Here is a 16,327-nt window from a genome sequence, read left to right on the forward strand (position 1 = left end):
ATTTTTTCCTCTATAGATAGGTCTATGTTAAATTTCGGAACCCTAGGGCTGGGCCTCTTTTCACCTCAGGGGCATAATTTGAACAATTTTGGTAGAGGAACACTAGGCAATGCAACATACCAAATATCAAAAGCCTATGCCATGCAGTTTCAGGCATGAAGATTTTTAAATTTTTTTCCTATATAAGTCTATGTAAAACTTGAGACGCCCCGGGGCAGGGCCTCTTTTCACCCCAGGGTCATAGTTTGAACAATTTTGGTAGAGGACCACAAGGCAATGCAACATACCAATTCTTAAAAGCCTAGGTTGGTTGGTTGGTTGGATTTAACGTCGCACCGACACATGATAGGTCATATGGCGACTTTCCAGCTTTTTTTTTAATGATGGAGGAAGACCCCAGGTGCCCCTCCGTGCATTATTTCATCACGAGCGGGCACCTGGGTAGAACCACCGACCTTCCGTAAGCCAGCTGGATGGCTTCCTCACATGAAGAATTCAACGCCCCGAGTGAGGCTCGAACCCACATAGATGAGGGGCAAGTGATTTGAAGTCAACGACCTTAACCACTCGGCCACGGAGGCCCCCTAAAAGCCTAGGACTTGCAGTTTCAGACAAGAAGATTTTAAAAAACTTTTCCTATGTAGTATATAATAAGTCTATGTAAAACTTGAGACCCCCCAGGGTAGAGCCTCTTTTCACCCCAGGGATATAATTTGAACAATTTTGGTAGAGGATCATTAGGCAATGCTACATACATAATATCAAAGGCCTAGGTCTTATGGTTTTAGACAAGACAGCGTTTTTTTTCACCAAAATATTCGGCGAAATTCGGCCCCATTCCCCCCTCAAAATAGTATGTTTTTTTCCCCTTTCCGATGCCTAAAATTCCCCTCCGAAAATAAAAAAAAAAATCCAATCAATTAATTCATAATTCACTAGTTTATTTTATTTATTTTCATATAGAAAACATTTCACCTCGGTATCTCGTGTTTTGTTTACATCAACACCGGTTGGAGTAACTTCCCTTGATAAATCAGAATCATCGAAGCGCTTTATTATTCTGCACAACAACGCTGTTGAATGTTAGTCTGTAAACGATTTGCATTCTATTTGTTTGGCTGGGTAGTGTTGAGTTTTCCCTCTTCTAATTAGTCAGGGTTTGATTTTATGCTTTGGGAAGGGACTAGTCCAACGCATACATTTTTTTACAGTTTGTTTTTATTGTGACAGGTCAAATGTAACAGTGACTGCAAATGTCAGAATTTGACAGAAATAAAAACAGGCACTCACCGACTTGTTTAGGAAGGGACCTAATGTCTGTTGTAAATTTTGGTAGTCTAATTATGGATGTCTTATCCTCCACATTTGAAAAAAATATTTGGTTATCTGGTATTGGTATGCTACATTGTGTTATATGTCATGTCACATGCTCTTATGGGCCCTGAATTTATCAATAAACTTGAAACTATAGTTTATTTCATCACAAATGAAAATTCCCCTTTTCTTAGTTTTACGTCGTATTTTTCCCCCTCCAAAGGGCACCGACCCCCTTCCCCCAAAACTGAAAAAAATCACTGCAAGAAGATTTTTAAAGTTTTTTCCTATAGGAGAGATCGTGTTTGTAAACAAATCCATTGTATTTTCTATTTTTAGAACTGATAAGACAAAGACCGTGTGGGCAGACGCCGAGCGTCCATGTTTTTTGTAAACAGTGATGTTTTTCTAATGGCTTAAACTTTCTTAAAACACAAATAATATCAATAATTTTTTGATCAATGGATTGTGTATAAAACAAGCAATTTATTGATTACTTTTGATTATAATTTCGAAATTAAATGGATTAATTATGAACGCTTAACTTACAGTGTTTTTTCAAAAAGTTTGGAGGATCGCTACGCCGCTATTAAAATCTTATGTCATTTTAAACGGTTATTCATTTTAAAAAGATATTTAAATAGGAAAATATGAAAATCGTAACCATTTCAAAACTTTTTGAATTTTTAAAATTCATAAATGAGCGAAAAAGTTATTAAAAATTAAAAATTCAGATCCCATACACAAATGATGTAAAAATATTTGTTTTACCCACCACCAGATAAACAGGTATTTATGCGTGACGTCATGGGGATCTCTCCTTTATATGTCTATGTAAAACTTGCGACCCCCGGGGCGGGGCCTCTTTACACCCAAGGGATACAATTTGAATAATCTTGGTAGAGGACCATTAGATGATGTTACATGCCAAATATCAAGGTTCTACGCCTTGTGGTTTTGGACAAAAAGATTTTTAAAGTTTTTCCTTTCGGTTGCCATGGCAACCAGAGTTCTGCATGGAATTTAATTCTTTGAACAATTTTGAAATGGGGCCTCCCAAGGATCATTTCTGTTTAGTTTGGTTTAATTCTGCCCAGCAGTTTTGTTGACAGACGGGCGAAGCACGACTGATGACGGATGACTGACGACGGACATTGATCGGTCACAAAAGCTCACCATGAGCCTTTGGCTCAGGTGAGCTAAAAATGCAAAGTTTCCTTCACATGATTCCACCTTAATACACAGATAATTTAGCTTACATGAAACACTTTAAATTCAAAATACTGTGAAGTCATTATTATTTGTGGGGGGTTAATTTTTGTGGATTTCGTGGTTGAGCTCAACCACGAATTTAAGTCCCAACGAACAAATTGTGCCCACGATAATTTTTAATTATACGCAAAGTCGCCAAAAAAGACAACTTAGCCGTTCGATCTGATCCGTAGTTGCATGCAAGCAACAGTACTAACCTGCAGCTTTCGTGTAGTTTATGGAGGCTCTATCAACGATAAACATAGGTATGCGTGGAAACAAAACAGACTTTTTCATTTAGAAATGTACTCTGGTTTATGACATGCTTGTCAAAGTAAAAGTAGATACTAAAAGTAGAAGTGTCACGTGCCAACTGCACTATGATACGGCTGCTATTTGATTTTTTTGGTCCCACAATGCAATGTTTATACACTAGCCATTATTTTCACTAACATGTAGTAAAATACTACGAGTTTGGAACTATAAAATATTATAATATACTAGCGCGTCCGATGCATTAACACCTAATTCATATAACACGTTTCTCGGCAGGAAATTACACATGCACAAGATCAACAGCTTACAATTTTAGATGCAGACGCACATTCATTTTGAAAAAAAAAATCGGACCAGTTTATATTAGTTTATGTAAAGATAACTATGGTTATAATAGTACTACGGAATAAAAACAACATCATTTAAATCTATATTAGTTTGTTTTAATTTGCAGTACAATAACTAGTTCTTGTTTGAAACACAATCAAATGATCTGATAATGATCAACTGATATTTGTTTTCATTACAAATGCAAATTGTGCACAGTGCTACGGTTTTGACACTTTTTAATTGGCGCCGATTTTTCTTATTGAATATTTGACAGTTTTAAAAAGTTTTGCACATTAGGGGTTGTATAATTATAGATAACAGGGTCATTAATTGGCACATGATCACTCGCTTATCTCCCGCGGCCTAGATTGCAAATTCGGTAACCATGGTAGCGCTGTTTGACACCTGCAGGTTTCACATGTAAGGAATTAAGTACTAGTAGATCTATTCCTGTGGAAATTAGGATTTATTTTTTTTTCTTTAAAAAATTGAAAATCCACGAATTTACGTCCCTGCGAAACAGCCGTTTTGGCCAAAACCATGAAATTTCGTGCCGACGAAATTAAATGATTTCACAGTAACATGATTCTGAAATATGTAAGCCAGAGTTAAAGAACCTAGTTCCTAGGTCCTTTCATTATACCTAAGGACTTGTATAGAGTTTGAAGGTTTTTAAGTAAAGAAGTTGCATTGAATCCAGCTTTAGTGCATCCAATTATTGTGACACAGACAGATATCAAAAGATATGAACAGTTTAGCTTATAATTTACCTTATCCAAATCTTCATATTTAACATGACAACATTCACAGTATCCTCTCTTTCTCTCCTGTTTACGTTTTAGTTCTTTTCTTCTCTTCAGTTCCCCAGCCGTCATAATTTTGTTTCCAGCAAACACATCAGATTTTCTGCATTTAACAATAATGGTTAAGTTAGGAAGACTGACATATTGTAAAATTTCTAGATTACCTTGTTTCATTATATGGCCACAAGTTGTCCTTGGTAAAACTGTTTGAAATGTAATATAGCTTCAAACTAGAGTTGTCACAGGAGTGACAAATTATACCCCCACAATATGGCCTTGTCACAGACCTACGCCAATGTCAAAGCTGAACCTGCCTGACCTTTGACCTACTAACCTCAGAATCAATACAGGTCATCTGCTGGTCATGATCAACCTTCTTATTAAGTTTCATAATCCTCAGTCCAAGCGTTCTCAAGTTATTGTCCGGAAAAGGTTTAAATGTTCCGGGTCACTCTGCTGGTCATGACCAACCTCCCTATTAAGTTTCGTGATCCTAGTCCGAAGTGTTCTGAAGTTATTGTCTGAAAACCGTTTAAAATATTCCAGGTCACTGCGACCTTGATCTGTGACCTACCGACTTAAAATTTTAAGGAGTCATCTGCTAGTCATAACAAACCTCCCTATCGATTTTCATGATGCTAGGCTCAAGCATTCTCAAGTTATCATCCGGAAACAGTTTAACTATTTCGTGTCATTGTGACCTTGACCTTTGACCTACTAACTTCAAAGTCAAAACTGACCATTATTTTATCATGTTACACCTGCGTAAGAAAAACTATGACCCTAGACCCAAGCGTTCTCCAGTTATCATCCAGAAACCTTTTGTAAGCACCCAGGCTTTTGCGTTTCTGACAAATATGTATACAGGATGGACTAGGAATATTTAATCTGCACTCTTAATCACTCTTATCATATTCGCTGAGTAAATCGCATCATTGCTGTGTCAGTCTTGTCGAGTGGAAGATCTACGTTGTTTCAGATGATCAGTTTTGGTGGAGAAAGCTGTGTGCGAAAGTTGAGCCAGTGGTGAGAAAGTTGTTTGTGACTAAGAGCACGGATTACGAAGAAACCATTTCTATAAAATGGTTTGTTGTAGATATGGATCGGGCTATGGTGGAGGAACTGATCCTATAAATACACTTTGAATGATAACAGTAATGAAGTTCAGAGTTTTATATGTTATTTAATTTAACGATAACGTATTCAATATATTAACGACAAAATATGCTTCTTACAATAAAAATGATAAACACGTAGGAGATTAAAGGCAGACACAGCAATGGACCAGTTGCAAAGAACTACTTTCAGCCATTTAGTTTTTATCAAAGTTCTACTAAAACCATATTTTATAGAGATCTACGATATAATTCACGATTCTAGAATATAGCGATAGTATAGTAAAGGAAATTTGGTAAACCGCTTGTACCTAAAGCTTCAGAGCTTGACTGCATTTTTGAAAGTTGTTGAAGATCGAACTTTAAAAGTAGATTAATGTTATTGTTATTGTTGCAACTGACCCAGATTGCTGGAACGTGCGTCCTTTTATAAGTGACGCAATGCTGGAAGTGATGCTGGAATGCTGGGGACCAATCAAAATCCTTGACACAAAAAGCGTGCTGTCAGTGTAATCAGGTCAAGTCACAGTAAACATTAAATAATATGGAATTAACGTAAACTGTGCTGCTGTAAAGGGATTAAAAGGTAAGGGCAGATACAAAGAATTGATTTAAAAAGGGGAACTGATATAATTGTCTCCGATAAACCAAACTAGAGACGAAAATATAGCGTTCCAGCATTTTCCAGCATTGCGCGTTCAAAGCAGACAAATAGTTACACGGAGCGTTCCAGAATATTTCTGAAGTTTGCTAATTACATATTCGCTTCCGAATAAGATTTACTTTTAAAACAATCAAAGTTAACAAAACAGTATTCTATGGCAATATAAATCAGTCATTTAAGCATTCCCTGCAAAATTACCAAAATTCATGCGCAAACATTCATAACAAAAATGGCGGACATATTCAACTTGTAAATACATCATGCAAGAATGCTGGAAATCGAAATATTAACAAAAGTGATTTATAACAAGCAAAGATTCTCTGATGAAATCAAAGTGTTATGTCAGTACTAAACATACATTAAAGGAAACTGGATTAAAATCTGTATTCTACACATGGTGAGTACTGGTTCGTAAAGTGAATGATATCCGGATACACGAAAGTTGGGTTATCAGATTTCCAGCTATTACACTTTTAATTGTTTAGTCACTGTGACCATGACCTTTGACTTACTGACCTCAAAGTCAAACTTGACCTGTATTTCATGATGTTACACCTGTGTACCAAAATTTATGATCCTATGCCCAAGCATTCTCAAGTTATCATCCGGAAACCGTTTTACTGTTCAGGGTAACTGTGACCTTGACCTTTGACCGACTGACCCGAAGTCGAACTTGACCTGTTTTTTATCATGTTACACCTGTGTTACAAAAAATTATGATCTTAAACCCAAGTGTTCTCAAGTTATCATCCAGAAACCGTTTAACCGTTTCGAGTCACTGTGATCTTGACCTACTTACCCTAAAGTCAAAATTGACCTGTATTTTCTGATGTTACACCTGTGTACCAAAAATTATTAAAATCGGTCAAGCCTTTCATGAGTTATCATCCGGAAACCATGAAAACCAACGGACCAACAGATAAGCCCACTCCTATATACCCCGCCCACAAACTTCGCTTTGTGGGGATATAATTATGTACGTTTCTTCCATAGACAATGTCAAAATGAGGTTCAGAAACACTACTGCAAAGCAATACACATCTTGTAAAAACAACAACTGTTAGTGAGATAGCAAACCTGCTTGTTGGACGAAATTTATGTTGAACAAGGGCCATAACTTTCATTACAGTCAAGCAAGACTTAAGGAACCAAGTTAGTTTATTACAATCAAAAATTTAATTATAGCAATGCTAACATCTTTCATGCTAAACTACAACAAAATTTTCTACGTCAAAGAAGTAACTCATTATTTATATTCTACCAAGCACTAAAATTTGGTTAATTGTTTCTGTGTGAATAACAAGAGGGCCATGAATGCCCTGTATTGCTCACCTGACCTACTGACCCAAAGATCTTAAAGATTAACATTCTGAGCAAGTTTAATTAAGATACAGTCATAAATGTGGCCTCTAGTGTTAACTATCTTTTCCTTTGATTTGACCTGGAGACCTAGTTTTTGACCCCACATGACCCAGATTCTAACTTGACCTAAAGATCATCAAGATTAACATTCTGACCAAGTTTCATGAAGATACAGTCATAAATGTGGCCTCTAGAGTGTTAACAAGCTTTTTCCTTTGATTTGACCTAGTGACCTAGTTTTTCAACCCACGTGACCCAGATTTGAATCTGACCTAAAGATCAAGATTAACATTTTGACCATGTTTCATTAAGATATGGTCATAAATGTGGCCTCCAGAGTGTTAACTAGCTTTTCCTTTGATTTGACCTGGTGACCTAGTTTTTTTACCCCACGTGACCCAGACTTTAACTTGACCTAAAGATTATCAAGATTAACATTCTGACCAAGTTTCATGAAGATACAGTCATAAATGTGGCCTCCAGAGTGTTAACTAGATTTTCCTTTGATTTGACCTGGTGACCTAGTTTTTGACCCCACGTGACCCAGGCTTTAACTTGACCTAAAGATTATCAAGATTAACAATCTGACTAAGTTTCATAAAGACATGTGTAGCAATATAAACCCAAAGTTTTTTTTTATTTGATGCGGATTGTTTGCGGGTGGGTTTTTAATGCAAATTATTGCAGTCTGCAAATCGTCTCCTCACACCCTGCCTATATTTCAAGTTTCAAGTCAAAACCTTAATTTCTCAAGTTATGCTCCAGACACAAATTATGAGCAGATCTGACCTTGCTGTGACCCTAACCATTGACCTACCACTTTGGCTCCTGCACTCTGCAAACTTTCTCATCACCACCTACCTGCATCTCATATTTGATGTAAATACCTTGAATGGTTAATAAATTATGCTCTGGACATGAAATAAGACAGACAGATTTGACCTTAGAACTCAATTTCTGATCTTGACCTCAGATATTTACACCCTGGTCTTGTGCTCTGTACATTGTCTCATCATGAACTATTTACGAGCCAAGTTTGAGGTCAATACCTTGCATGATCATTATGTTATGCTCCTGACACAAAATATGATTAAAGTATTGACGTTTTAGCTTAATTTGTGACCTTGACCTCTGACCCACAGAGCACTGTGCAGATGGTCTCATTGCCATCTACCTATATGCAAAGTTTAAAGTCAATACCTTTAATGGTTATAACGTTATGCCCCAGACACAAATTATGATGGGCAGACACATAATATATCCCATTTTCCAAAAAGTTAACTTAAGCAACAAAGTAACAGGATGATTTAGTTTAGGGTTTGTAGTGTGTGAACATAAATATGCAATGTACATACTCCGCAGCAGGTTTGGGTGTACTGGCAGCCGACTCACTACCATCTTTTTCTTCCTTCGGGGTGTCTTCACTTGGAATATCAACCTGTGCAGCCAACAGCTCCCCTCTTTCCTCACGTGACTCTTCACCACTGATCAAATAAATAATGTAAACATTAACATTACATAACAGCAGATATTACACCTGTCTTGTACTTTCAAAGGGGCATATATAAGCCATTAATAGATTTGCAGTAAGAATATAAAGTTGCATTAAACCTCAATTTTAAGAAATGTCAGGTGGGAGAAGGAAATTTGCTTTTTTTCAAATCAAATTCCTTGTTTAAAAGTAACAGTGACTGCAAATTCTTCTTTTTTTTTTTCAAAGGTAACACCCTTTCTAAAATTTTCATAACCACATAATTCAATCAATTTTATGAAAGTTTTACAAGTCAAGAACTGTAACTTCTAAGAATACTGGCTAACAATCAGTTTTTAAGTAGATAACTTCAACCCACCTGGCTGTAAATGCTGAAGAAAGAAGGTAATTTCTATTTTGTAGATAATTCTTAAAATCAAAACTTCTGTTACAGTCCAGGCAATGCTTGCAGGTAGTGCAAGTTATTTTCATGAAGTCTCTCAGAAGATTCTTCCGAAATTTCAACTCCCTTTAGAATAGGCAATACTTTGATCTCACCCTTTGATAAGCGTGCCATCAAATGGACAAGATCCTCTTGGAGTATCAACATTCAGTCTTGGCCATACATCAAGTTCTGTATGAAATGGTCGATAACAAAATGTATCTGCTTCTAGCTTCACAAATGGCGACTTGAATAATTTGTCTACAAAATAAAGATTAATTTGTACTACATGTAAGAAATGATGCAAGATGATTCTACAAAAAAAAAAAAAATGTATTTGCAAAGAGTTTATATTTCAATTATAATCAATATACACATAGAAATGCATAGTGGTTTTGGTCCACTGAGACCCATTTTTCGTATTTTCAAGGTGAATTCAGATAAAACCATTTTATGAGTGTTAGCTTCAATTCACAACTATGTTTCTTGTTGGATTTAATGTCACAGGGACAGAATTACAAGTATTGTTGGTACATTCCAGCTTTTAAAGCTCCCACGAGCCCGTTTGGCATTACTTCATCTTGAGCAAGCACCTGGGTAGAACCACCTACCTTTTTAAGGCAGCTGAATGGATCCCTCACACAAGAATTCTTCATCCAAGGTATGGTTTAGTTTATACATAATTTATTTTAGGCCAATTGTGAAGGAAGTTCTTCAACTTATTTATCACTCTCAACACCTCATTCCTGATGAAATTCATCGCCATGAAGGTATGAGAGAAGAGGCCAGTTTCCCTTTTAATGCTGAGCGCTAAGCAAGGCAGCTACTGGTACCATTTTTCACGTCTTTGGTATGACGCAGCCGGAGATCAAATCCACAACCTCCCGCACTCGAAGCGGACACTCTACCACTAGGCTGTCAAGGTGGTAAGTATGGTGTGGAACCAACAGTTAAAAGGGCAAAGTGATTTCAAGTCAGCAAACTTAAAACAATCCGCCACCAAAGACCAACTCACAATTATGATAATTTTATAAATTGACAAATGATTGAAGAGTTAAGTTTTACTTCATTTTTCTACATGGCTCTGAATTTGCAGTGTTAAGTTTGTATTGGTGCATTAGTTCTTTTGTACTGGTAGAACCAAAATCCAAGAATGAACATTGTTACAAAAACTCAACAACGTAACAATTACAAGAATTATGTCTAAATTTTAAAATTTCTGTGTGGGTACTACACATCACCCAAATACTTACAGGAGGAAACACATTTTGGCTTGATATTTTTCTGAAATAACAGATAAGTAAACGTTTGAGAAAATTTGCCTAAATGTACTGAAAACACAAAAGTAGCAACTATCCTAATGCAAAAGTGATTATCAAAATGAAACTCTGATTTTAAAATTAGTATTAATTAAAACATTCATTTTGTATACACACTTAAGTCATGTTACAACCAGTTCACCTACCCAGTCCTTCTGGATTCTGTATCAGTAATAACCTGTTTTCCACAAATGCCAACTTCTACACGTCAAACAGATGGCAGTCAAAAATTCAGACACGGATTTTATCAAATCGTCATTGAGTACATATACCTTGCCTGGGGATATAACTCACGACCCGCTAAATGTAGATCAGCACTCTCCCTACAAACAAGTTTGCACTAGTACAGAATAAATAGACACTGATCACTTGTTAGCTTTCAGTTCTGAACAAAAAATAAAGTGACTGTATCGTAACAATACCTTGCACAGACTTCCAGATTTCGGCAGTTTCTTTAATTCTTTGTCAATCCATTTGAATGCTCCTGAAATGAAAACCTTAAGTGAATATTGTTGCAACCATTACCATTTTCTCTTATCTTTAAACAAGAGCTGTCACTAATGGTGACAAATGCCCCATCAGCGCCTTGACCTTTGACCTGGTGACCCCAAAGTCAGTAGGGGTCGTGTACTCAGTAAGTACTATCAGCATGTGAAGTTTGAAGGTCCTGGGTGCAGTGGTTCGTGAGTAAAGTGCCTTCATGCAAAAAAATTAACACTGTGACGAACGGACAGACAGTTGAAAACTAATGTGCCTCCCTCAGGGGGCATAAAAATATTATTTAAATTTTTCTGTATGTCCTAACAATGTACTCAATCAAAATCATTTCTTCTGCTAAACACACTCAAATTCTAGACCTGGGAAGTCACTTGAACACAAAATACAACTATTTTTATCTCAATGCCAAATTCTTATCATTCACTGATGATATTACTTTCTCTAAGAACAGTTATGACAGCTAAATCAGTGTTTTGAATGTCCGAGTTAAGCACCTTTTTCAACTGTTTTGAAAAACAGCGTTTACTTGTAGCAGTTAAGCACAATGCCCAAATTTATATCACTATGGAGACACATTATAACATGATGCCGCATGATATCACATTATACTAACATCAGGCTGACCAGTCCTTACACTATCCTCTTATTGCAAGAACCAAAGGAGGAAGCTAACAAACCCTTTTTCATGTCTGGTATGACGCTGCCAGAAATTGAACCAAAAACCTCCTGAAGCAGCCACTATACCACTAGGTTACCAATGTAGTAACAGCTGTTGCAAAGTAAATGTAGTTCATATAACTGTACCTTACCTTCAACAGTAACAATCTTTACTCCCCACTTCTCAGCATTATCTAGCAGAGTGCTGGCCTACAGAAAAAAATACAAGAAAGACCGGTAATCAAAAACATGTACTGAGTTTTATAAACTACATGTATATGAAAAATAAGAAACTGCATCAATTTTCTAAAAATTATCAATAAAGACTACAAAGAACAAAGTTCCAAATTTGATATCCCTCTTAACAGTTTTTTTATATTGTGGCATGCACAAAACACTTTATTAGAAGTAATTGACTACTCCGTACTCATAACATAATTGAGCCATGCCATGAGAAAACCAACATAGCGACTTTGCGACCAGCATAGATCCAGACCAGCCTGTGCATCCACAGTCTGGTCAGGATCCATGCTGTTCGCTTACAGTTTCTCTAACTGCAATCAGGGTTCCCACACTTTTACCTCTATGAAAGTTAAGGACTTTTCCAGTACCGTGTTGCGATTTTCAAGGACCTCTGTACGACATATAGGGTTGTACGTTCCCATCAAGTTTTCTAGATTCAATGTAAAAATAAAAGAACAAGAGGGCCATGATGGCCCAATATTGCTTAAAAGTTTCTACTTAATAAATAAAGGCTCTGCACATTTTCTTTTTTTTTTTTTCATTTTGTTTCCTTACTGTCCTCAAGCTTTTGTTTCTCAAGGAAACTATGAATCGTTTACTTGTCTAGCATGTTGTGAAGGCTTAATCAACTCCTTCATAATAACTACACCTCTGGTGCCACCTACATTATTTATATAATCTTTGATACACTTCTAGCAAATAAATTATTTTCAGTCAAGATGATGTTTGATCACTGAATTCAAGCGTGCATCTAATCACGATTTTCACAATTATTCTCGAATAATATCGGAATTTCATAGGGCATCTTAAAAATCGACACAAAATGACCGAAAGCCTAGAATTACTGTTTAAAAATTCAAGCATAGCTACCTATATAGGCTCATCAACAACAAAAACACTGGTATTTTCGAAAAAGGAAATTGAAATGACATCCATGTCCGCCATTTTGAATCATGAATTATTTCCCTTAGCAAAATGGGATAATTCCCGGTATTTTCCCGTACCTTTACTGTTCGCCCGCCAAATTCCCTGTATTTTCACGGCCGGGAGTCCATTTTTGAAATTCACGGACTTTTCCTGTTTTCCCTGATAGCGTGGGAACCCTGTGCAATAGTCTTTGAAAGCGAACAGCATGGATCCTGACCAGACTGCGCAAGCTAGTCTGGATCCATCCTGGTCGCTAAGCCACTATGTTGGTTTTCTCATGGCATGGCTCATATTATTGTCAAAAAAAAAAGCCTGAACAAAAGGCAAGTAGTAAGACTTATCAAAATTTTGATAATATTTTTACTAGTAACTATGCTAAAAACTTTAAAGAGCATCACTGTGTTAAATAAAAGTTACCTGTCTTGTGTATCGAGCTTTCTCTAAGAGGGCTTTACCTCTTGTCACCTGAAATATCAATGGCACAATCAATGTCATTTGCAAACAGCATAATTATAATCAGCATTTCTTTTACTTACAAGCAAAATCTCATACCACACAACTGTTGAACGGCAGAAAAATGCTGTCTTGAAAGCCACAAAAAGCTGATTATTTATTCTTATGATTAATTGTATGTTTAATAAGTATGTCCAGTAATAACACGTTCTCTGCAGGGCTCTATAAATCCACTTGTCCGCTTGTAAATACGAGTAGAAATTGACTCTGAGTGAGTGGAACTTGCTGTAATTTCGTCCTGAAGGACGAGTGCTATTTTTGACCAAAATAAAATATATCTAATTAAAATGGAGCCATGAAGGAGACGAACAGCTAAAAGATCTAAATCATAGAAAACTTTTGTAACTCTAAAATCCTCCCAACTCTGTTATGCATTATGATCGTATTGCCATTAGCACGATAGTCAGAACAAGATTATGGTATAACCATTTTAACAGACTTTAAAAAGAACGCTGTTTGTAAAAATATCATTTTCTTAGTGAATTGCAGGACAAGTACAAATTGTACCAAGACGAGTGAAAATTCTAGGCAGCTCGTCCTGCAGGACAAGTTGATTTCAAAGAATTAGTCAAGCCCTGCTCTTTAAGTTATCAGCTTTCCTTGTATAAAATTAGATGTATTTGGAAAATGACTTCGAACAAAATTTATACATAGTCAAACATGCAAGAACATTGTTCTCACCAATAATTTACAACTGCAGTATAGTGTTGTTCTTTCTGAGCTATGTCGACACAAGTTTGTCCTGGAATTCAAGTCAATGGATGCATTTCTTTCAAATTATTTTGCTGAAAACTTAGATAGAAATTAACTTACAGATGTGACTTTTTTGTCTTCTGGATAGCCTGGCGAAGGTGATGGGTCACAGTTGAAGGGGCTTGGGGTGGGACTATCATCTCCGCATGGGCTGGCAGCTTTGTTCTTTGGCCGCGGCTGGCTTGTTATCAGATAGTTTATGTCACGGCTGACAAAATCTTCTAAAGTCTGCAAAAATCATTAACTACACAGAGAAGTGCATAAAAGATAAAGCTTCCACGTTTTAATGAGTATATGTCATGTTTAACTGGTAAAAGTTTACAATATTTCTACCCGTTTAAACGAAATGATCACCCTTCCAATCATCAAAGTCATTCTCTATTCATAAAATTGGAAGAAACAAGTATTTTTTGCCTGTGAAGGTTATCATAAATCTTTTTTTCGGTAAACAGTAAGCTGCCATTTTGTCGCTTGTTTGTTGCAGGGGTTTTTTTCGGCTGTTTTTATAGCCTTAATTTGGCTATATTCCCAATGCCAAAAAGTATACTGCGTCAAACTGAGCCAAACGTAGTGCAGAAACATCAAAACAGCCTGAACTTGCGAAAATATTACCAAAAATTACCGTAAATTATCAAAGATAATTTTTCCTTTTAATTTGAGAAAATAATGCATTTATATAAACGATAACAGGCCCCCACTACAGAAGGGCAAAAGACAGCTAGAGTCATGATTGAAGACAATCATCCACTGCTGTTTAAACGGTACTGTTTCATGTTTGAAAGATTGTGTAAACGTTTACAAAAATTTGTAAACATGGGAGCCTTAATAAAAGTAAACAAGTGAGCTGTAATTGATGTACGCGGGAAGAATCAGACAGTGTGAAAGGATCTAATATAAAATACTGTCTGTCATGTGCAAACGTTGAATTCTAAAAAAACCCTCAGAGTACTCTATTAACATGAAGTCTCATAATATTAATATAAATTTTCTTCATTTAGGAATTTTAAAAACTGACAAAAAGAACACTACATTGCACCTATTGCATAACTTACAGCGCCAAGTTTCTTTAAGTCTTCTTGCAGTCGTTTCAGTTGTTTGGCCTCTTTTACATCCAAATAAATAGTCTTCCCTCTCAGCGGGAGTTTCACACTTGGTTTTGAAAGTTTTGTTGGATAATCTAATTTTCTTTTACCCCTTGGACTTATTTCTGAAATTGAAAAAAAATAAACAAGATCAATTTACTCAAACTTCATTTTCATCACTTGCGAAGAAAATTTTTTTTTTTTTTGTAAACTGTTTCTCAAACATATCTGATGTATAATTTACTACACAATCTTAAATGCAGTCTCAGGCAAATTTGTTTGAAATTTACTAGTTAAAGAAAAGCGCAAAATTTGCAATTTCTTTTAATAGCAATGACAGTTGTCAGAAGTTTGTTTTTTTCAATTAAAAAACGGGGCGGTGGCCTTTATCCCTTCATTAAATTGGTTCAGTAAGTTTTCAATCACTCAAAACTACGGAAGTAGCCTACCGTATTTTCCCTAGGAGTAGAATCTTTTTTTTTGGTTGGATTTAACATCACACCAACACCTTTGTAGGTTATATGGCGACTTTTCAGTTTCGATGGTGAAAAAGACCCCGGGCGCCCCTCTGCATTATTTCATCACAAACGGGCACCTGGATAGAACCACTGACCTTTCGCAAGCTAGTCCGATGGCTTCCTCGCATGAAGAATTCAATGCCCCACATCGGTGAGGGGAAAGTGGTTTGAAGTTAGCGACCTTAACAATTTAGCCCTGGAGGCCCCTTTAAGATTGGAATAGCTCTACCTTGTTTAAAGTAACACCTCAAAATGTGTAGGTAGACTAGCTTGGTCTGGTGTTGTTTGGGTAGGCATTCTCGGACATTAACTTTTGAAAATTATACTACAGTTGTTAAAAAAGCCCTCTCAAACAAACTGCTTTAAAAATAGCTATGGCAACTTATTTCTTACTGTATTTTGCTCCTTGCTTGTTCATTTCAAGTCTCTAATTCAGACACCTCTTGTTTAGGTTAACCAACACCAGCTGCACTGGAAGCTGTAAAATACAAATGAAAGTCTTGACTTCATTGAACAATAATGTTCTCCAGGTTTTTTTTCAGTATTTTGGGAATGGTACCGGTACCAGTGCTATTGGGAAAAATCGCATCGTTTTTGGTCAAATTGGGAAATTTTATGAAGCACATTTTATAGTAGTTAATTCAAAATAACAACTGAAAAGGCTCTGAACTCTGTTTAACCATAAATATTGTCATTCAATTATCACTTTACACAGCAATCTCTCTGTTTTAGCAGTCTTGAACTTTTCAATAACATCTCATGTGAAGATGAACGTATACTACAGTGTAG

At 36.3% G+C, this 16,327-nt stretch overlaps 1 protein-coding gene across 1 annotated transcript in view; it reads right to left on the minus strand.

Annotated features, from left to right (window-relative positions):
• LOC123531062 (uncharacterized) overlaps positions 1-16,327 on the minus strand; it is a 40,438-nt gene that overhangs the window by 13,193 nt on the left and 10,918 nt on the right. Inside the window, exons 2-11 of the mRNA XM_053517608.1 lie at positions 15,932-16,016; positions 14,991-15,145; positions 13,999-14,166; positions 13,090-13,137; positions 11,655-11,712; positions 10,770-10,831; positions 10,282-10,312; positions 9,145-9,289; positions 8,471-8,599; positions 3,942-4,077 (exon numbers count right to left, since the gene is read on the minus strand). Coding sequence (XP_053373583.1) covers positions 3,942-4,077; positions 8,471-8,599; positions 9,145-9,289; positions 10,282-10,312; positions 10,770-10,831; positions 11,655-11,712; positions 13,090-13,137; positions 13,999-14,166; positions 14,991-15,145; positions 15,932-15,956 — 957 coding nt within the window. The 5' untranslated portion in view covers positions 15,957-16,016. The remainder of the gene's footprint in view (positions 1-3,941; positions 4,078-8,470; positions 8,600-9,144; positions 9,290-10,281; positions 10,313-10,769; positions 10,832-11,654; positions 11,713-13,089; positions 13,138-13,998; positions 14,167-14,990; positions 15,146-15,931; positions 16,017-16,327) is intronic.

This window comes from Mercenaria mercenaria, chromosome 11, assembly GCF_021730395.1.
Source record: "Mercenaria mercenaria strain notata chromosome 11, MADL_Memer_1, whole genome shotgun sequence".
Classification (NCBI taxonomy): domain Eukaryota; kingdom Metazoa; phylum Mollusca; class Bivalvia; order Venerida; family Veneridae; genus Mercenaria; species Mercenaria mercenaria.